Genomic DNA, 22,184 nt, shown 5'->3' with positions numbered 1-22,184 from the left:
ACTGTATAAGGTAGAATTGAGATCATGGGAGCCAGAAAAGGGAGTGGCATTCAATTCACCAATATTTTGGAGCAAAAAAAGCATAGTTTTCACAAACATAACTGTTTTTTTTCTGCTAGAAAAATAATGTGAGTATTTAGAAAGCAACTGAAAAATTACTTTTGAAATAACACTATGAAGAGAAGATTGCTTTTCTTACCTGATTTGATTTTATTACTGTGTTGTAGGTATGTGACTGGTGTAAGCACATAAGACACACAAAAGAGTATCTGGATTTTGGGGACGGGGAAAGAAGGCTTCAGTTCTGCAGTGCAAAATGTCTCAATCAGTACAAAATGGACATTTTCTACAAAGAGACACAGGCCAATCTTCCAGCTGGACTGTGCAGTACATTACATCCTCCAGTCGAAAATAAAGCAGAAGGCACTGGGGTGCAGCTGCTGACTCCAGATTCTTGGAATATACCGCTAGCAGATGCTCGGAGAAAAGCCCCATCCCCAGCGTCTGCAGCTGGCCAAATTCAAGGTCCTGGACCATCAGTGTCTACCACTGCCTCTCCGTCTGACACTGCCAACTGCTCTGTCACTAAAATCCCCACGCCAGTTCCCAAACCTATTCCCATCAGTGAGAATCCAAATATTCCACCAGTTTCTGTCCAGCCACCTGCTAGCATTGTGCCTCCAATTGGTGTCCCACCTCGTAGTCCTCCCATGGTGATGACAAACCGTGGGCCAGTTCCTCTGCCCATATTCATGGAACAGCAAATTATGCAGCAAATCCGTCCACCATTTATTCGTGGGCCGCCTCACCATGCCTCAAATCCTAATAGCCCTCTGTCAAATCCGATGATTCCTGGAATCGGTCCCCCACCAGGTGGTCCTAGAAATATGGGTCCCACCTCTAGCCCCATGCACAGGCCGATGCTTTCCCCTCATATCCATCCCCCCACAACACCTACCATGCCTGGGAATCCTCCAGGCTTGTTGCCGCCTCCCCCTCCCGGAGCTCCTTTGCCCAGTCTTCCCTTTCCCCCTGTCAGCATGATGCCAAATGGTCCTATGCCTATGCCACAGATGATGAACTTTGGATTGCCATCCCTTGCCCCGCTGGTGCCACCCCCGACTCTACTAGTGCCATATCCTGTCATTGTCCCTTTGCCCGTCCCCATTCCCATCCCCATTCCCATCCCTCACATCAACGACTCCAAACCCCCCAATGGCTTCTCCAGCAATGGCGAAAGCTTCATTCCGAGCACCTCCAGCGAGACGTCTGGGGCAAAGCCAACCAATAGCTCTTCATCCCCTCGAGAGTCGAAGCAAGGATCGTCTAAATCCTCTGACTCGTCACCGAGCTGCTCAGGCCAGTCCCTAAATCAAGCTCAAGTGCTTCAGGAGCACAGTAAAAATGAAGTTGTTGACTTGACTGTCAGACCTAGTAGTCCAGTGAACAGTAAATTTGGTTTCCCCAGCGTGCTACAGGGTCCACAGGACGGTGTGATAGACCTAACAGTAGGCCACCGGTCTAGGCTGCACAATGTTATCCACAGGGCTTTACACGCCCAAGTGAAAGTTGAACGTGAACCTAACAGTGTTGTAAATTTGGCTTTTGGTAGCTCAGACAAAAGGAACTGCAGCGACTGCAGGGACAACTGCAGCCCAGTTGACTCAAAAACGTTACCGTGCAGTGACGGAGCTCACTGCTGTCCTGTCTCCTTGGCCTCCGGCACGCCGGGACTGGAAGCTGGTGCAGCGGTGTGCAACGTCATTGTGAATGGCACGAAGAGCACGGAGGGTTCCAAGAACCCAGAGCCGCCCCAGGAGCCGAAAAAGCCCCAGCCCCCGGAGGAGCTGGCGGTGAGCGAGCTGGAGTCTGTTAAGGAGAACAACTGCGCATCAAACTGCCACCTCGAGGGAGAGGCTGGCAAGAAGACGGGGGAAGAGCCCCTTGCTGGGGGAGACAAACAGGACCCGAACCTTAACAATCCAGCAGACGAGGACCATGCATATGCTTTGCGGATGCTGCCCAAGACAGGTTGCGTGATCCAGCCTGTGCCAAAACCAGCAGAAAAGACTGCTATCGCGCCGTGCATTATCTCAACGCCAATACTCAGCACAGGGCCAGAGGATCTGGAGCCACCATTGAAAAGGAGGTGTCTCCGAATTCGAAATCAGAATAAGTAAAGGTTTGTGTAATCACTACTGCCTTCTGTGTGAGTAGAATGAGTATTTTCAGGTATGAGGTCAAACTCGTGTGGATGTGGCCTTTGTGAAACAAGATACAGATCCCGATTTATCAGCACTTTCAGAAAACTATTGGTATTTATGTTTTAATATTGTTCTTTGTGTTGTATTGCATCTGTACTTGTCAGTACTCCATCCATCAGCAGCCACATTACACTTTTGCTCACAGAACATTTCGTGATGGTGCTGGCTGTGAAATTATTGTGTTGTGTATGTCAAAGACAGTGGTTTTCTGCCTAGGATATGGTTTAGGTCTGGGCCGTTAATCTGCTTACTTATTCCAGCTGAGTTACGCAGCAACTCAAACCTTCATGATGATGACTGAAATTGCCCTACAGCATAGGGTAGAGCAGGACGACCCAGCTGCTTCCTGCTAGCTCAGATCCAATTGACTTACCAAATGGTCATCTCCAGCCATCTTACTTTGGCCTGCCTCCGGACCGCACCCTGGCTTTCAGCCGGGCTGTTCTCCCGGGGAGTGAACCTCCTCTCCCTGAGCTTTCCTTCCTCAGGTATCGGTGCTTAGGGACTTGCCACCTATTTGGGACCTGCCTGCTGTAGCTTATGTCAGCAAGACCTGTGCCATGGGGCTTTACTCTCTTACCTGAGGTATCTCCCTTTGGTGCAAGTCTCCCACCTTACAGAAGCAGTTGAGGTTTCCCCCAGCCCTGTGGTTGTTATATGTGCATGGTTCCTGGTAGAGCTGCAAAGCAAGGCAGAGAGATGGGTAAGTCCACCAACAACTGTGGCTTGTCCAAGGACAACGCTCCAGAGGCAGAAACCTCTCGCCCTTCATTCCCTATTCCCAGCCTACTGAATCCCTCTGATAAAACAGTGCCTTTGTAAAACTGTTAGTTTAATATATGTCTGTTGCTTCAAACATCTGAGCAAGAAACAAATGTAATTGCATTTGTTTAGATTCACAAGCGTGGAGGGCTTCTTTCCGGAAAAGGGAAAATGGTGGGTGTTGCAAGAAATCTGTTCAGCAGTAAAATACTGACGGTTTGCCGGATGTGGCTTGATGACATGCCAGATTTCATTACAATCCGTGGAATATTCTGTAGCCTCCAGTAAATCCCTGTCCCTGGTAGCAGAAATAGTGACTGCAGCGGTGCAATATGAATATTGCCTTGAAGGGCTTGGCACCTACAACTGTAGATAGCAGCGCAGGCTGTGGAATCTGGGCCATTGCAACATCTCCCTGCTCCATCAGTGGAGGCTAATTGCACCATCAAAGATACCGCAGTATAGTCAGGACTCCCTTTTATTTGTTAACACCGCATTCACTGTGCTGGCTGCAGTGCCGGAAACGTTACTTCCCTTGATCACAAACAGTATTTATTTACTTTCTTTGGTGGAACAGAACCGTTATTCTTTGCTCTCGGCATGTGCTGACACATTTAAAAGATACATTTGTAAGAACAGAGGACAACTGTAACTTCCTTGGACTAATAACCAACATATACAATAACTCAGAAGTCAAGTGAATATTTAAAATCTTTACACACTCCTAGGCCCTGCTAGTGGGGATCCCCCTGCCCACCCCTGAGGTATGGCTGTGCTGTATGTCCCTCTCAGCAGCGAGATCTTTATTGCAAACCCCAGTGTGCCACCTTCGGAGCTTGAAAGATTGTCTCTTCATAAATGTACGCATGCTTTTATCTAGGGGTTGTGATTTGACCTAGTGAGAAGGCCACTATTTGGCTGTATCCCTTTTATTTAATTCTAGGAGAGCCGTGGTTAACCCATCCTTTCCCACCTTGCTTAAGCTCCCCATAGCTGTGGTTTGTTTCAAGCCAGTGCTAAGAGACTTGCACATTTGTGTGCTGACACAGTAGTCAAAGACAGGCTGGTTCTTAGCATCTGTTTGTGCTTGCCCAGACCATCCAGGCTGCAGTAATGCCACCTCTCCAAGATCCCGATCCCAAGAAGGGTTTAGCATCATCCAGAGCCAAAGCCTTAAAACTCAGAGACTCTGGCTTCACTGAGTTGTATATTTTTGCCTGTTGACAGAATTACACGAGATCACTTCACGGGTAGTATTTGACAGAGAAAGTGGGCAAACTGAACAAGCTGCATTGAAAAGACAAGAAGGATGCTTTATCACTCAGTTATTGTCCTCAGCTCTTTGTATTCTCTGAATGTCAATAACTGCCACTGTGGCTATCCTCAGGAATAACCATTTTCCCATTCACCAAGAGTTTTATATATTCCTTTGTCTCAGTGTAAGGGTTGTCTTACAGGAAAGTTTTCAGGTTGGCAGGCAAGATTAATCTGACCCAATATAGACATCTGGAACGAAGACACAGCTGAACTAATTGTCTAAACTCTCTTTAAAATCAACCTAGAGAAGCAGGCACTTCAAAGAGACAGCTGAGCTCATTCTGAAGTCGACAGCTAAGACAGCTCAGACGAATTGTGCCCTAGGAGTGCCTATTTCTCCCTGCTGTGGAGGAAACTTAGGGTAAATAGCACAGACATAGATGTCCCCATAGACACTGAAAGTTAAAAAGCCCAGCCTAGGTGTCTGCCGTGCCTCTGGGGTTTGTGCAATAGCATAGCATGGCATGGTGATAGTTATTATTTAGTCTGTGTTCATCCTCTCCTTCTCCACAAAAAGAAAAGAAGTAGCCTCTATTCAGAAGAGATAGGAGACCAGGATCCTTGTGTGCTTCAAGGGAAAGAGGATATCCAGAATACTCTGCAGAAATAAACAGCGTGATAACCATCTCATTCCAGTGGGTACCTCAGTGAAATGTGGGTGGGTTTTGAGCCTCTCAAGGCACGCACAAGTGATTTGTGCAGCTCTGATGATTGATTTGAGGTGAAGACTCTTTGGTTTCATGCAGAGCCCTCCTTTCACTAGTGCTGGTAATAGCCAGTCCAGGGAAGCAGGGGGGCTGCTTAGATTTCTGGCCTCCCAGCAGTCTGTTTGTGAAGGCTGCACAGGGCTCAGAGCCTGCCCGTGTCTGTACAGAGGGGACGAGCAGGGAGAGCAGAGCGTCGGTGCAGCCCCTTACACCGCAGCCCTGACCTCCGCTGTTCCCATGAGTTCCTCCTGCCCAGGCCTGGGGAAGGGCGGAGGTAAAACTCTGCTCCTTCGGCAGTCTGGTTGCAGGGAGGATCCCTCATGAGAGACTCCCAACCTCGTAGAAGTTCTGCTACAATACAAAGAGGGTGGGAGCTGCACTAGTAATTGTGTTGACTTGGGCCCTTGGAGGTTTTTATTGATTGCACTGGCCATGCTAACCCGGGAGAAGAAAAAGTCCAGAGAATTGTCTTTTTCTCTCTTGCTCCCCACCTACCTTAATTGGAAAATCTGAACATATTGCCCTAATGTGCAACTTTTCCTGGATTTTATTTCCCATCAAATTGTATGAAAAGAAGGAAATTAGACAAATATTTTTACGCTAGAGTTCTGGACAGACAGATTGAATTCGTGTAATAGCAACATGGACTCTCTAAAAAGGAATCAATGCAAGCGTGACCTTTTCAGGCAAGTCGCCAAACTCTGGATTATTTAATGTACCAATTACTTGATTATTGGAAGTGCTAATCAGCAACATAATCCTTGATGTTAAAGTGTAGTCTCTCCATCAGGATATGGACTGTCAAGCTGTTCTAGCTTGATGCAGTTCGAAGAACCAGCAAAAGATGTCTCGGTGCCAAAGTCCTACTATGATAAAGGAATGAAGCTAGGAAGAACATTCTGTTGAGTGTTATTTTTTCAAGTTTGAGCAATGTGAGTTTCTAAAATTAGCAGTGTTAGTGTTGCCTGCCTACATGCTTTATGTCCAGGCAGGATCAGTTTTAACCCTCCAGTTTTGGTGTCAAGGTTTCCTAAAGTAAATAAATGGAAACACTAAGGTCTGCTTGGATTTAACATGATAGTTACGGTAAACTAAATTAGAAAATTAAGTGGCATACACTAAACTCACAACTAGCTTCTGTCTGTGTGTGTATGTGTGTGTGTTGACTAATCCTATGTTGGGGGCAGAAGGGTGTTTTTCTGCTTGTGTCAGCAGAATTTCTCCCAGAACTAATGGAAATGGTAGGAGTATGGCCACCTACAGAGCCAACCTGTATGTCCTGGGGTCAGCATCTGCTGAGTTATAGGCCCAAACCTCCAGCTGTCAGGTCCATACATTGTAGTCGTAAAAATATACAACATGCAGAATGCTCCAGTTCACAGCAGAAGTAATATATATCCCACTGTGAGCTCCCCTGCCCATAATGGTCCAGCACAAGATTTCCTGCTCTGGTCAGGATTCCTGAGGTAAGGGGCATAGCTATTAACCTCTCTTTCTACCTTAAGAGTTTTTATCGCTCCTGTGTCACTGTAGCATCTATCTAACAGCATCTTATCCTGCCCTCCTCGCTCTGATCAGGATAGAATTTGACCTTAAAGGTATACTTGAAAACAGATTTTATATATTTAAACACATTTTTATACTAATCATCTTCGTTGACACAGTACTATGGGCCAGAGCCTTAGCTAATTTTAGCTGGATATAGTTCCACTGGTGCTAAACTAATTTAAATCAGCAGGGTAATTGGACTCGTACACTTAACACCTACTCTTCTGGTTCAGAAGTTTTCCTTCACCTGGCTTCTTATGAGCCTACAGAAATTTTCCATTTATCTAAAGGGGGAGAGGAGAGACTGTTAACACGACAAAGCCTTAAACACATTTGCTTGGAACTGAAGCTTTGCCCTTGAGAGTTGCCTGGCTCTAGCAGTGTGATCTTACGTTTCAAAATTGCCTGTGTAGCTTCTCAGATATATTAAATCAGAAAAAGGATTTCCCAGGGAAAAAAAAAAAAAAAAAGAAAAAAAAAGGGTTCTCAAAATGGTGAAGTATAAAATGACATACTTCCAGGGTAGCTTTCAGCTCCTACATCTTGCTGCCGGGGTGTGGGAGCACTAACTTCCGTCTCAGTGGCAGTAAATAGCAGGCTCATGGTACACTGCCGTAGATCACTGCACACTCTTTGAATCAAAGGAACAAGTGCTGATTTCTGATGGGTTCCTCCTGCTTTTCTATAAAACCTCCTAGGGCATATGTTTCAAATATGAAATCTGATTCTTGAACCCAATTTAGAAAATAACTACACCTGGTCTGATTTGCAAAGGTAGTGTGCATCTAGAGCTGTTGGCAAACAAAACACACAGCCAGAACTTCAGCCAGCAAAAAATGCCATAGCTCGATTGACAGACCTGCAGAAATCTGCAGAGTCTGCGGCTCCTGGAGACTGTAGCCTACCTGACAGCTCCCAGGACCTGGGACCACTGACTTCAGAGATCATTTTGGTGCTTACTTGCCCTTATTAGTTTTAATTGTCTTGTGAAATGAAAATTATTTGAACTGAAATAAGCATCTAATCCATGCCATTCCCTAAGCTGGTACAACCCACATTCATATTGAAACAACAAGTTACTCATAATTCTTTGCCAGGCTTTAAAGACTGACCAGGCACTTTCATACATATAAGGCCTAATACTCCTTTTATTTAAGTTGGTGCAAAGCAGATTTGGCTGCATTCAAAAGTCTTAAGTGTGAAATGGGCATAGGGGGAGACGCTAGCTCTCTCTCCATCAGTCTGTTCTTGTGCTGTCGATCTACCAAAGTCAGTGGCGCAAGGAAAGTTTATGGGGAAAAAAAGCACAACTCATGATTAAATACAGAGTCCCTAACAACAAAGACCATAGTAAAACAGACAGGCACCCTTGTAAAAACATCATCTGAGACAATGATTGTCTTTACATTTAGAGGCCAAGATCCTGGACAGTATGTGTCTGATTGCTGCTGAAATCCGATAAGGAGCTAAGCACCTAATAGCCTTTGTGAAGCTTGACCCTGAAACAACCATGGCCAACTTCAGTGCGGAGCGATGAGCTCTGAACAACTGTGAGGAGCTTATAAACTATATCTCAGTATTACGAGCAGTACCTGAAAGTGTGTCAGAAAGGAGCACAACACTTTTGAGGACTGTGGTTGCGAAAAAGTTGGACATAATCAAGCAGTGAGCAATAGATTTTAAGATAAAATTAAATTCTTGTTAAAAAAGCAGTGGGAGATTCAAGCAAAGCAGAAGCAAAGCCGTTTGAGCAAGAAATCAGGAAGAAATCAGACTGTGACAAGCAAGATTTTCTGAAGCACTTTTTGTTTCCAGATTACCTGCTGAGTTTCTCCCTGTCTATTTTTAGGTCCCATAGAGCAAAACAGGCAAGTTAAGCACATTCCTGGGTGCCTCCATCAGTCAAGGCCTCATGGCTGAGGCCTACTAATCATTACCTTATTTACACTATTTTGATAATGAGTTGCATTTCACTCCTGGGACCAGAGGTTGTGTTTGGAAGCATGTGTAATCATCTCGTGAGAGCCGTGAATCGAAGTAACCTCTGACATTTTGCAGAACCCTCAACTATTCAACATTTGCTTCTACCATGAAAATTAGAGCTAATTAAATATCTGGGCTTGATCCTGTGCAGTACTGTGCGCACTCAGCGCTCAATGCCTCTAATGCAAGTTGAAGGCCCTCGGCACGTTACAGACCGAGGTCCTGCCTCTGACTCATTTGCATGGCTTTACTTCCCCAGACATGATTTTGGTATTTGAAAAGAATGGTATTCCTGTACAACATGTGTCTCAATTTGTAACGATATCCTCCCTGCAGCTGGCTTGCTTTTCCAAGTGTTTCTGAAACATTACTGTCTTAAATTCGAGCCAACCTACAATAACAAATTATATAGAGGCAAAGAGGCTGAACTATGTTGTCGAGAGGACGCCCCCGCTCTCTGCTGCACTCCATCTTCCAGTCCCAGTTTTGGACTTTCAGGCTGTGTAATGTAATCATCTTCTATAGAAGCACACATTAAAAAAAATAAAAAAATAGAGGTTTTAGGGATTGGGTAGTGCAGAGTGAAATAACTATCGAGTTCCGACCTCTCTGGAAAGATCTGCATCCCATCATCGGCCGATTGATATTGAAACCTATGGTTAAGAGCAATTTTCAGCTATTTATTTGGAGCCCACGTGGTTAAATGTAAAACTTTGTGTTGCCTGCTTATGCTCCAAATATTTATAAGCTTTCATGAACCACTTGTGCTGCCACTTCTAAGTTTCTTGTCCAAGGAGGCGGAGGGGGAACACTTTCCCACAGGAATTCTCCAATTGAGAGATGCTTGAACACTAGTATAAAAGAAAAGATACATGATGAGGTCACTGAAAATTTGAATTCTGACCCTACCTTTCAAAGATAATTAAAATGTCAATTCTGTTTTATTTGAAGCAGTTTACCAATTATTGCTGAACCGGTTATCTTGGTGGTAAAAATATTGTTTCTGTTTTCTTGGGGTGAGAGAGGAGGTGGGAAATAGAGAAAATCTGAAACAATGGTTGGGTCCAGTGCAGGTCGCTCAGTGGCCAGCAGTGCTGGGCATAAGGGAGATGCCCTAAGATGCCTAGCACTGCACCAAGGTCTATGCCAGGTCTCACCCGCTTGTTCCTTATGTGTTCTGGGTGGGTTTTTTTTCTTCCTTCCCCCACAGTATAATCTACCTGACATTTTTGCCACCTGAGCGTGCCCCCTTGCCTTTAGATGAGTCTGCACCTGCTCGTGCTTAGGCTGAAACAAATCAGGATGGGGGCTGTGAAAACCAGAGAGAAACCCCATGGGGACAGTGCCAGGCATGCAGCCCTGGATGGTGTTGGATGGAGGGGTTGTTTATGGGAAAATGTTGATTGCTTCATGATACGGGATGCTGAACATTTTCACTAAAAAGATTCGATGATGCTTCTGCAAAAAATCATTATTGTTGTTACCATTGTTTTGTCTGTTTGTTTTTTGTGGCCCACAATAGCGTTTCAGCTGAAAAAGCCAGGCCCAGGCGTAATCTAGGTGAGGAGGAGGACTCTCACAGGGAGGTACGGGCTGTTGCTCGGCAAGACCCCCATCCTCACCATTCGTCCTCCTCCATACTGCTACCCAAAGTTAATCTGCCTTTTTCTGGCTATTTAGCTGGTTTTACTGGAGAGATCAGCTTGGATAAGAAAATTGAGAAGCACCTCAGAATAGCCAAAAGCCTAGTGGTTTGGGCCCACAGGAGGCTGCTGAAATTCAAGTGGAAGTTTCTATTCTGATTCAGACAAAATCGGAGGCTTAAAGAAGGGTTATCACATCACAGTGGTTGCCTGTTTTCAGGAAAGGAGAGTAGAAACTGTCTGGATTTGGTTTTCCTTCTGTTTTAGTTTTTATGTTTTGTTTTTTTGTTTGTTTTTTTTTGCAAGAAGATCCTTGCAAAGTTTCAGCTTTATCCCAGCGCAGAATGGGAGAATTAGTTGAAAATTTGGCTGTTTTTTTTAAAAGGAAAATCATATCTTCTGCCACATCTGCACATGAAGCATCCGTGGGGCAAAGCAAACTACTTACATGCTGCCAAATACATTGGTGCTGCACTAACTGGAGGGCAGTGGGCTGCCTTGTTGTTGTGGAGTTATACCCGGTTACGCCAGTGTAAAGCAGGATCTGGCCCAGGCAGGCTCTGTGGTCTGCCATAGGTGACACAGCCAGCGGTGGCGGGTGCTACAGCTGAGATTAGAAGTCCAGAACCATGATGGCATTTTCCTCTTTGCATGATTTGCGTACATACCTCGAAATGCCCCAAAATGTAAACCAGAGACCCCCTGTCAGTGAAAGCCTGGAGAAGGACGGTGCCATGGGGCTGGGCAGGAGGGCCTGTTGACATTCGTTTTATCTTTAGTTCAGATTGAAAATGAAGGGGAGTTTCATGAACTCGTTGAGCAATTGTTCTATAAAAGGTTAAACCATGAGAAATTTCTTTGAAATGGTGAAAAATTATATGAAGAGAATATTTAGAGAGGTTCTGGGGAGATTGCTACTTTGAAAAGCAGAAAGTGGTATAGTGGGGAAGGAAGTGTGACAATGGCAGAGAAACCTGACAGCAGCACCAATGCTGAAATCTGGGGAACTGAGCCCAAATGTTCATCTTAGCCTACCAAGACTGGTCTCCTCTGCCTTCCTCCAAAGCTTGTGGATAGAGAGGCTCTTCCCAGATGTGTTTCAGAGCACCGAATGCAGTGCCTGCTCTGGAGCACCCCTGGGCCTGGGAAGGAGAATGAGGACACTGGTCCCCCCAGGTTAAAGTTCATGAGCCCCTGCCTTTCCTCTACCTGTACCACAAGGAGAGGAAAGGAGAAAGCAGTGTGATTCGGTGGGGAGCTGCTTTCACAAAAAGCTTGACAGTGATGGGAACATGAGGAAATGGAAATTTAAAATGCTGCGGCATGGGTTCCTGGTGGCAGCTGTTTTGCCCAGAAGAATCCAAACCTGAAGGTGAGAGGAGGTGCCATGTCCCCTGGGTCTATGCAGAGCGAGTTGCATGGTGAAGTTGCGTTGCTGCTTTGTGGTACAGGGGAGGATTTATGGCAGCCCAAGCCATTCTCCCAAGTATGTGGCTGCTCTCTGCTGAATTAGGGAATCCTATTTCCACTGGCTATGAAGAAGAGCTGCATGCTTACCCAGGCCAAGACTGTACTCCTATTTTGGGGGGAGCACTGTGTTTATGGAAATGTATAATAGAGGGAAGAGATTCCTTTTCCCTTTGCCTTATGCTGTATCCCTACGATGGAGCCTGGGGCTGGAACAAACCAGTCAAGAGCAGACTCTGCTTTTAGATAGTTGGGTTTTGAACAATTGTCACCATTTTTGAAAGAGGTAGACAGGGCTTCATTTCTGTCTCATTTCTCTTCAGTGAACTGGCTGCCTGGTAAATCCAGGAGCATGTACCCCGCATCTTGGTGACTCTCAGGATCTCTTCCACAGTGATGATTCCTTTGCCTCGTCTTTTTAAGAGGTGATTTTCCTTTGGGCTGCAAAGGAGCACAAACGAGAGCCTGGAACTGTATTTCCACCATTTCCTTGCTACATAACAAGGGCATGGCGACATACATCCCTGTTCCTAACTTCACTAGCTAGTTTCAGTGTTCAATTTAACATACATTGAATGAGTTTAGTGAGAGACAGTACTAAATGTACCAGCAAGGAGTCGAACATAGATGTAAACGGGTGAAATTTCCCCAAAGGCTTTTCTAGGAATAGATGCAGGGAAGCAGGAGTCAGCACACAACAGACCTTCTGCTTTCCAGTTCATGTTTGTCCCTCAAGGTCCTTCCCTGACTACAAGGTGACTGGATATGATTGCAAGCACAGCCTCTGGTGCATCCCTGCAACAATTCACTCACAGAGTTGGGGATGACTGAGCTGCCCCTACCACTTCTCTGCCTAGGCATAAAAGGAGGGTAAATCCCAAGCCTCTTCCCCAATGCATTCCTTGAAGTCACAATGTCTGCTCAGATTACGGCTTGCGTTCCAGTAGGCAGGAGAGCCTGAGTTGCATATCTCACCCAAAGCTGAGAAGGATCCATAGCTTACAAGACCAGAGCAGAAGGAAAACACCACCTTCGAAATCAAGGGTTGGTGCTTAAGGACCCTGCTTGTTATCCCATTCGTGCTAAAGGCCTCCTCTGGCTCTTGCAGTGTGGCATCCCTTCACTTAGCTCATGGAAAGATAAATCATCAAGTATTTAAAGGGGAAGGTTTTAATGAAGAAGCTTGAACTGCTTTAAGAATTGCTAAAAAAAAAATAAAATAAATTACAGAACTATTACAAGTAACAGATGATTCCAGAGTGTTTCCAGGGCTGAGCTTGCTCCCATGCTGACTTTAGCTGCACTCTTGTGGTTTATCTTTAGAGCAGTTTCCCTGAGAAAATAATTGTAGTGCCTTTACTCTAGGGCCATGCATGTCCCAGATGAACTAGGCTTCTTTTAGCACATCAGCATTCGTTGTCCGGGTGAATTAAGTGCTGTGCTAAATGATGGAAACTCTGCCATGCCAGCCCACATCAACAGTTGCCTCAGCCTTCCCCACCCAGTCTCTAATTTTTTTCTGAACAATAAGATGTGAATCTGGAGACAGAAATGTTCAATGGAGCACAGAATGAGGGGGAAGCAACCATGGAAAAAACTGTGTGTGTCTGCATGCACGCATGTGTCCAAAGCCATGTCAATGACATGGCCCCTCTGAGGAGGTAGGACATGACTAGGGAGGGCACTGGGTAGAAGCAGCTATTTCTGGTGGCTATCACTGCCAGCAGAAGCGTGCTGCCAGCGTGGCAACACTCAGCTCGTAGGGCAGCGCTGGGAGCAGGCACACAGGGATCGGTGCTTGGATATGGGGGAGCAGGAGAAGGAAACGCCCCCGTGGCTGAGCTACCCAGCTCCTCGGCATGGAGGCATGGAGGGCGAGTGGAGCGAGGAGCACTTCCAGCAATTGGCTCTACCAAGCAGGGCCAAGCTTCCCACCACACCAGTCCTGGGGGCTGCACAGGACAAAGGGCTGTAGGTCTGCAGCAGCACATGGAAAGAGCTGGCCAGCTGCAGAAAGGGAGGAGGGAAGCTTGCTGGGGAGGCTTTGCCCTAGCTGCCAAACTGTCCTGCCAAGCTCTGACTCTGTGTTGTTCTGAGCAAGGATTTAAATCCTCACGTGTCAAGGCATAAACCAAAGAGAAAGCTCTGTGTTGGTGCAGCCTGTTTCATAGCTGCCCATTGCTCAGGTCACAACTAACAGCCACAGAGGGCATCAGTGCGGCTCTCACCGCACTGCATCAGGGGAGCACTGCGTCGCTATCTGAGCCCGCATAGATGAACCTCCAAGTTACCTGCTTGAGCTGGGTCATGATCCAGTTGAGTTATTCTCCTTTATCCCTGCTGCATTGACAGTAGGGCAGAAATGAGCCTTCCTACTTGTTCTCTTTCTGTCATCTTTTCCATGCTGCCTGCTGGGGTTGGAACTACAGCCCACCTCTGACTTCTAGGTGGTCTTTCAACCCAGGGTCAGCCCAGCCCTGCTTAGCTTTCGAAAGCAGGCAAAACCCAGTGTGCTCACCTCAGTGCAACTCATATAAGCTCAACTCCATGGCTTTATGCTTACAAAAATTCTTCTTTTGTGGCTGACGCATTTTTTCTATCTGATCAGCAATATTTGATGTGTGTTGAGGGCAAGTTCAGCTGGGGTGAAAAGCATATGTTGCTCTCCTAAAAAGTGATTTGGTTTTGGGGGGAGATATAAATAGCTGACTTTATTGTGCTGGTCATGCACGCTAGTGCTGGCACAAGGTGTATAACATCCAACTGTGAAGTGGTGATGACTAGTGTGTTCTCATTTCTTTATAAAACTTTGCATGCTATGCATGATATGGATTTTTATTCTGTCACTTGATCGCTACAAAGATGCATTCATCAAATGCAATTACTGCCATATGAGCCAATCAACAGGGAAGGTCCTTCTCTCCAATCTGCACACTCTGTTACACTGAGTCTATCTGCAGTAGGGGAAAATAGACAGGACTTACAAAGCTAGCTGACTGCTCCAGGCAGAAAGCATCGAGAGCTAGTGAACTTCTTCATGCCCTCCCTCCCAAATCACTTATCAGTCTGTGCTATGACATGCCATTTGAGACTGATTAGTGAGGGATGGAAATTCGTTTCTGTTGATGTATGCAAAGAGAGGAGCAGGCAAAGTACCTAAAGTGTAGAGTGAGGTTTCGTACAGACATTACAGGCTTTATTTTCTCTGCTTCCCTTTTTAGTTAATCTCAGAGCAAGATTTCAAGCCAAAAAGTGACAGAAAGCAGTTGTGTACTTTATGGAGAGTACTTAGTTCTCAGTCTAGTTCTTGTCCACAGCTCTGTGTACACACAGAGCTGCTCATCCTGCTGGGCATATTGCCTGAAAGCCCAAATGTTACTCCTTAACCTAGATATAGTGCTCTCCGTGCTCTGGGAGTTTATGCTGGTCAACATATTCAATGTGCCTTCCAGTCTCTGCTTTGAGAAGGGTGGAGGTTTGGCAGGGGGATACAAGCACAGTGACAAGAGGGATCGCAGAGCAGCCAGTGTGAAGGGGAGACAGTGGAGCAGACTGAGAAGGAAAATGTGACTCAGCACCAAAATTAAGGCCAGTAAGTACTTCAGAGTTTCAGTCCGAATCTTTAGGGGACAGCAGATCCCATCCAAGTAGACAGAGTCCAAAGCGCGCAATGTAGAGAGAGAGGACAGTCCGTGCCAGGCAGTCTACATGGTCAACTGACAAGGGAAGCAGAAGTGCATGAGGCCAGGGTGTATCACCCAGTAGCCCCTAGATAAACTGAGGCATCAGGAGGTTATAACCACTGGGGTGTTGTTAAATGCATTAGATTAGATATTGATAGGAAGGTGATTTGGGTTTTCAAAAACGTGATTCCAAAGATTTTTGTGACCTTGGCTTTCACCACTGGCAAAGCTCACCGTATTTTAGGGGAGCTATCATGCAGCTTTCTGAAGGCCTCAAATCAATAAAGCTGTGTTTGCTCCAGTATTGTTCACCCAGTCAAAGCACCGATGGGCTTCAGAAGGGGGTTGTCTGGATAAGCCCTGCGGGATGCATCCCTTTTGTATCCTAAAAAATGAGAAAAGAAAGAAAACAAAAGCAGTCAGAACATCTGGTCAGATAACAGGAGAAAAATGGATCTGGAAATGAGGACCAGGACAGAAGAAGGGAACAACTGGGAAGTTAAATTCTTTGCCTAATTCTGTGATCTGCTCTAGCAGGATCTGGAGGGTTTTGTTCTCATCTCACACATGGTCTGTGGAAATGTATGCAGTCAACACTGAAAATATCAGATCTTGGTAGCAGTTTACCTCAGTGAGAGTAATGCCTAGTTCTGCTTTGGGTCCTAAAATGCCTTTATTTGAATTCTGTTTGTCATGCTAGGCAGTGTCAGTACAAGACTGGTTGCAGAGCATCCCAAGAGAAGACCGAGGAGGTTGTGGGGGACTCCAGCCCGACCTCCCTCATTGCAGCTTGGTTTTGCTGTGTTGAGCATACATCTCTCCTTTGTATCACTAGGGATTTGGGGAAAGGCCAAGATGTGCATCTTCAGTTTGCATGCATAGCACAGATAATACCTACAGAATTAGCTCTGTTAGTGGGAGATGCATATTTACACGAGAGTGGAGCTGTCTCCGGGTACCATCCCAGTTTCTCTGTGAGATCAATCATCCCTGTGGAGCTGCACACCAGCCCGTGCAATGAGGTGTCTCTGGGGAGCCCTGGCACATGCGGTATTCCCCGTCCTATCTCCATCCCAGGTGCTGGGGGATCCTGGTCCAAATGCTTCTCCTTCTCTGACTCCACTTTCCCGCCTGTGCCGTGCAGAGAGCAGTACATCCCAGCTCTGTAAAGCACACTGAGATCAAGGAAGGGGTGAAGGGTACTGTATAATTGCAAAGTATCATTATTCACCTGTGCTCTTGTAGGATGAAAGGTGCTCTATGAAACCCAGAGAATGAACTATTATTATATCGGTTTCCAGCTTTTTATCACAGGAATTCCTCCATCTTCCTCTCCAGCAACCTCGGAGGCTGCGTGTACCGACGGCCCTTGCGGCACGAGGGGCAGCCGAGGCCGAAGTGGTGGGCTTGTGTCCCAGCCTGGCCGCCCACCCAGCGTGAGGCTGCGTGTGATGTGAGCTCAGGCAGTGCCCAGCCCGCCTGCCGTGAGTCTCCTGCCGCTCGCCCTGACCACCTCTGCTTGTCTACTTTGCAGGAACGCTCACCGACAGGGTACCTTGCATGGAGAAAGGGAGCAGAGCAAACCACGTCACTCCACCGAATGACACCAGCTGGTCCGCTCACCACCCCCTCTGGCTAAAAGTCCAGCAAAGAAAGCAGCTTTGTGTCACGAAGCCCCTCTGAGGAAGCCTCGGTCCCACGGGTGCCTTTGACCCAGAAGACAGCACATCATGGACCCACACAGTGTGCTCAGCATTCCTGCGACCACCCCTCTTCTCCTCCAAGGAACGCTTTTTCCTCTTGGTTTCTTGCTGGGGGGGATTTTTCACCCTGGTTTCAAAAACCACACGGACCAACATAGGTACTTTTCCCTCTCTGACTTCAAAGTTCAGATATTTGAGACTGGACAATGATACGGATTTTTTTTTTTTTAATTTTTTTTTTTCCTTTGAAAAACTGCTGTGGTTTTGCTGCTACACTAAGAATCGTGATTTGCATTGTATGGTTTTGGACCTATTCAAGTTTTGATGGGGGAAAGGGGTAATACTGGAGTAGCAACGCTTCAGAGTCATCTCTGTCCTACCCATGATGCACTTTTAAATGAAGAGTTAGAATATTTTATTGGCTAATATACTTTCCTTGTTATTTTTACAAAGGCCACCTTTATCCTTTCTAATGCCATATTTTCAGTGTTACACTTTTATGGCTTTTAATTTTTGATTTGACAGATGTAAGAAGCAGCATGAATAGTTTATACTGTGGTTTTTCAGAGACTGAATGCCAAGAGAACTCAGTAAATGTTTATTCTTCTCAGCTTTCTCTTTAAATTCCCCTAAATAGCGCCCCATTTGGGAACAGAGCAAGAGTGTTGAACTAAAGACCAAAATTCCCTCAAGGTGTAAAATAATCTGAGGGGAATATTTGCTGGGCGTCACGAAAGACTTGGATGAAATTTCAACCCTGATGGTTTTCAGTGATCCAGGAAGGCAGTGAGACAATCTCTCCATATGCATAGCCCTTTCATGATAATTAGAATGGTATGGAAAAACCAATGAAAACAAGGGTAAAGTGAGAAAGATCCCCCATGATTCTGTTTCACTGTTTGCTTTCTCCTGTCATGGTTAAGAGAAATGTGCAATTCGATCCTCAATCAGTGGGTGGAGGATAACAGGGTAGAATTTACTTGTGTGCACTTGTACAGTTGTAGCCAAGAGTCCAAAAGTACACTAGAGCATGTTATACTGGCACTGAATTGGTAAGAGAGTCGTGGAGTATCCCATTCTGACAAATACAAAAAAAAAAAAAAAAAAAAGAAAGAAAAAAAAACAAAAACCCCACAAAAAACCCACAAAAAAATCAAAAACAAACAAAAAAACTTAAAAAAAATTCAGATCACCTTGTGATTCAGTGTAACTGTTTACTAACTCGAATAAAGCAATTGTTCACTCTCGAGTGTTCAGAGTACACCTTTTCTATAAGGCTGCTGCGGGGAAGTGAGGAGCAGTTTGCAGGAGCAGTGTCTCTGACTGTGTCAGCGGTGTTGGGAGCAGGGGAGCAGAGTCAGTTGAACCAGAGCCTTGTAGTGATGGTGCACTATGAGCACTATGTATATACTGTATTTCTATATTTTCCTTTGTACAGATTCACTTAAGTCAAGCTACTGTTTTACAGGTGCTCCTTATTTATTAGAGCTGTGAAAGCTTGGAAAACACACCGGGCGAGTAAGCTCGCTTTTTAAAAAAAACCAAAAAAAAACCCAACAAAAAAACAAAAAAGGGGGGAAATCCAACAACTCCTGAGTCTAGGGAGAGAGCTCAAAGAGATACTGATGAAACATCTTCAAGAGAGCAAGAATCCGAAGCACCCTCAGTGTGCTCTGCTTTCCTTTTGGGCTTGCAACGCTTTTCTCTCTCCCTGACTGGTGTCAGATTTATTAAAACAAAATAAATCTCCAAGAAAAAAAAATGCACTTAAATGTGCTGTTGTTTTATTTTTTTTTTTTTTTCCCTTTTTGTGCATGCGGTTATTCATTCCTCTACCTGCCTGGTCACAGACCAAACAAAACTCAGTCTGAAGTCTCGGAAAAATATGTATAAGTGTTCTTCAAGGCTGTATCTATGTCCCTTCCGTTTTCGTGCCTCCCTTGCCACTTCTCAGTTTCTGCAGTGTTTAAGGCATGGGGGGAACGCCCCGCAGTTAGCACAGTGCAGAGTTAGGTCCTGATCTTAGAGAAGAGCCCTGGATGGACGCGCTGGCTGCAGCTTCATTCATTTCAAGGGGATCTGTGCAAGCGCAGTTTGCTCATGCTGCATTTGGGCCTGTGTACGGAGCGTGTTCTGGCTGCCTTTTGTAAGGACGGGGATTTTCTATGCATGAACTCCCCCTGAAATCAAGCCTAGGTTCTTCAAAGCACCAAACTCCTCCCAAATGCCCCCAAAACTCTGCAACAGCAACAGATTTGCAGGCCCTGAGCTATCTCGCACAATAGCGTTTGCTTCCCAACTCTTGGCCAGCACAGCCAGCGCTGCTGAGGGGTTTGAAATGTCCAGTGAGCTCTGTAACTATTTGACTGATTTCATTAACCAGCCATGTAAGGCAAACAACAACAGCATAAGCATGCCTGCTTGGAAGGGCACGCAGAGCAAAGCTTGTCTCCCTAGTAAACAGCTTGCTGCATCTCTATTTATTCATCTGAACTTGGCTGTAAAATGAAGGCCGTGTGTATTGATTTTGCTTTTGTCAGTGGTCCAGAATTGTTAGCACACATTTTCACTCTTCTGAAAAACAACAGACTCTTTAGAGAAATCGTTCTCTCTTGTGAACTGCTTTTTCCAGAAATGGAATCAGCTTGTCAAAAATCATCAGGACAGCAGAGGTAAAGTGATCTAGGCTGGAGCTGGCTTCACGCATTTCCAATGATCACAAACTTACCTTAGCTTTCCTGAAAATTTGCCTGCCTTACACTTTCTTAACAACTTACCCCAAAATTCGGAATCTGAACAACTGCTTTGGACAGTTGAATCAGTTAATTGTTTGCTATTTTAAAAATATCTCCAGCTGCATATCTGGGGAGAAATATCCAAGTACACATAAACCTTCAGCAAAATGTAGACCAAATGGTACGATACATTATGCAAAAGAAACCTGCTTTATTTTTGAGGCCAAATCTATCCCTTGTACGATGCCAACAAAATGAATGGAATTACACAAAGGATGTAAGAAGGTCCTTCGCAATTAACGGGAACCCAGCAAAGGCTTGCAGAACAGCGCTCACTCGCTGCTGACATTATTTATTACGCACTAAGACCTAATAGTCAAGCCAAGCTCTTCCCTGGAGAACTCACCATCAAGGAACCAGACAAAGAAAATCCTGATGCACTGGGAGATACACGGGAAGGTTCCTGCATGCGACAGCAATCACTCCAGCTCTTGCACATGTGCAGTTTTGAGATGCAAAGACTCTTCAGGAGCAGAGAGAGGCAGCTTCGCCTCGAGTCTCTAAGCAGCTGGCCCTGTGTGCATCCCTTCGCACTGCTGGGGCAGAGGGGGAGTTTGCGGTGATCAAGCTGCACGGGTCCTTCTGCTGGTACTGAATCCTTGCTGTCAGCGAGAATTTTGCCCTTGTGATAAGAGGGGGCCTGTGTGCTGCAAACACTCTGCATTAATTTCCTCCTCTGTAGTCTTAGATGATTTTGAGGGCTTTATTTTTTTCAGAACTACTACACACGTCAGTACTTGAGTGGCCCAATTCCGTGAATAAGAAGGTCCCTCAAAATGAAAACATTTCGTGCTTTTTCCATGCTAAATGATAGAAATAAATTTGCTTTGTTCAAATAAGTGCTGCACGCCAAATTTGCAAGGATGCTTATCCAAGTGAGATATCCCATTCTGAGGTCCATATTTGGACGCCCAAATCAACACTCAGCCAAACACATGCATGAGGCATTTCAGTGCCATTTGGAGTGTCCATATATAGAACTGGATGCCCTAACTTCATTGCCTTTGTTTTAAAAATAGGTCTGGAATATGTAAAGGCATCATTTAATAACAAGTATGACAAACATTCTGTGCTCAAACTAAGAACAAATTTGCCGGTGCTGGTACAGGTTGATTCCCCTGGAATCTTGCTGGATTTACAGGGGTATAAATCAGAAAAGAAATGGCCCCTTAAATTGCTTTGCCTTCCACTCCCACCCAAAGCTGACGTGATGTTTGGGATCTGTGAGTTAGGGGAGGTGGTACTCGGGCAGTATCCACACACATGCGTGCAGCAGAGGGAGAGAAAGAGAGAGTCAGGAACTGAGTTGAACCTGCTTCGTATTGGACATAACTGCTCAAATGTCTTGAAATGGGTAGAACAGCTTTACATAGGCTTGCACACATTTTACTTGTCATTTAAGTGGTACTGGGCAAAGAAATGCAATGCTACCTTGAGCAACCCTAGGATATTTTCCACAAAGCATAGGATGCACCAGCAAAACACACAGAGCTGTGATACAGCTGAACAGCAGCTCCTGGCTGTTTTCTTCCAGCAGCGGTGAGAGCATGGCCCCTCGGAGGTGCAATGGATGCTGGCTGCAGGGCGCTGCAGCACCTCTGAGGGAGACGGGGTTTCTGACGCAGGGGTGCTCCTCAGCCCGTCACGTTGGCCAGTCAAGACCTGTTGGGACTTGAACTTCTGTGACACTGTGAGGAACTGACTCAGCCACGAGGCAAAAAAAAGAGTAACTTAGGCTGCTGACAGTCTTTTCTCGAAGATGTTCCCTGGTGTCTAAAGCATCTACTGGAGCAGGTGAGTGTCCCAGCCACTTCACCTGCTGCTCTACTGAGGAAATAGTTTTCCAAGGACATATAAGACACAGAGAGGCAGCCAGGTGCACTGACCGGGACCTTTCCTTACAAATGATGGAAGCATCTAAAAGTTGTGTGTCCCTACAACAAATGCCCAGGCACCTGGCTGTCATGGGAGAAGGGGCAGCCTCGCCTGCGCCTCCTACATGGGGCTCGTTGGCATCCGGGCAGCCCACACTGCAGGTGGGACGCTGCCCAAACTGGGAAGGAAAGCTTGGTTATTATTAGCCGGTAAGATAGCTGAGGACAGAGATGTGTTGTGATTCCCACCTCTCAGCGGATCACTTTTTCTTTGAAGGACCTTGTGGACCTATTTAGTAAAAGAAAAAGACTTGAGGAAGAAGTAACGCTGCCGCCTTTTCCAGAAAAGCGTCGTGGTTAGGGGGCTTGCGAGGGGCCAGAAGACTCAGCTTCACTCCCCTGCTTCAGCTGAAGAAATCGAGCCCACGTAGGCCCACG

The 22,184-nt window shown here is 45.8% G+C and overlaps 1 protein-coding gene across 2 annotated transcripts in view; it reads left to right on the top strand.

Moving 5' to 3' along the window:
• The window catches only part of SOBP (sine oculis binding protein homolog), a 116,292-nt gene extending 99,332 nt beyond the window's left edge, over nt 1-16,960 (top strand). For both annotated transcript variants that reach the window (XM_050894544.1, XM_050894546.1), the window contains exons 6-7: nt 228-2,182; nt 16,909-16,960. In XM_050894544.1, the coding sequence (XP_050750501.1) occupies nt 228-2,180 (1,953 nt within the window). In that variant the 3' untranslated portion in view covers nt 2,181-2,182; nt 16,909-16,960. The remainder of the gene's footprint in view (nt 1-227; nt 2,183-16,908) is intronic.
• Nucleotides 16,961-22,184: the final 5,224 nt, after the last annotated feature.

Source organism: Gymnogyps californianus, chromosome 3 (assembly GCF_018139145.2).
Source record: "Gymnogyps californianus isolate 813 chromosome 3, ASM1813914v2, whole genome shotgun sequence".
Lineage (NCBI taxonomy): Eukaryota > Metazoa > Chordata > Aves > Accipitriformes > Cathartidae > Gymnogyps > Gymnogyps californianus.
The sequence above is the reverse complement of the archived record's forward strand: the minus strand, read 5'-3'. Positions and strand labels throughout refer to the sequence as shown.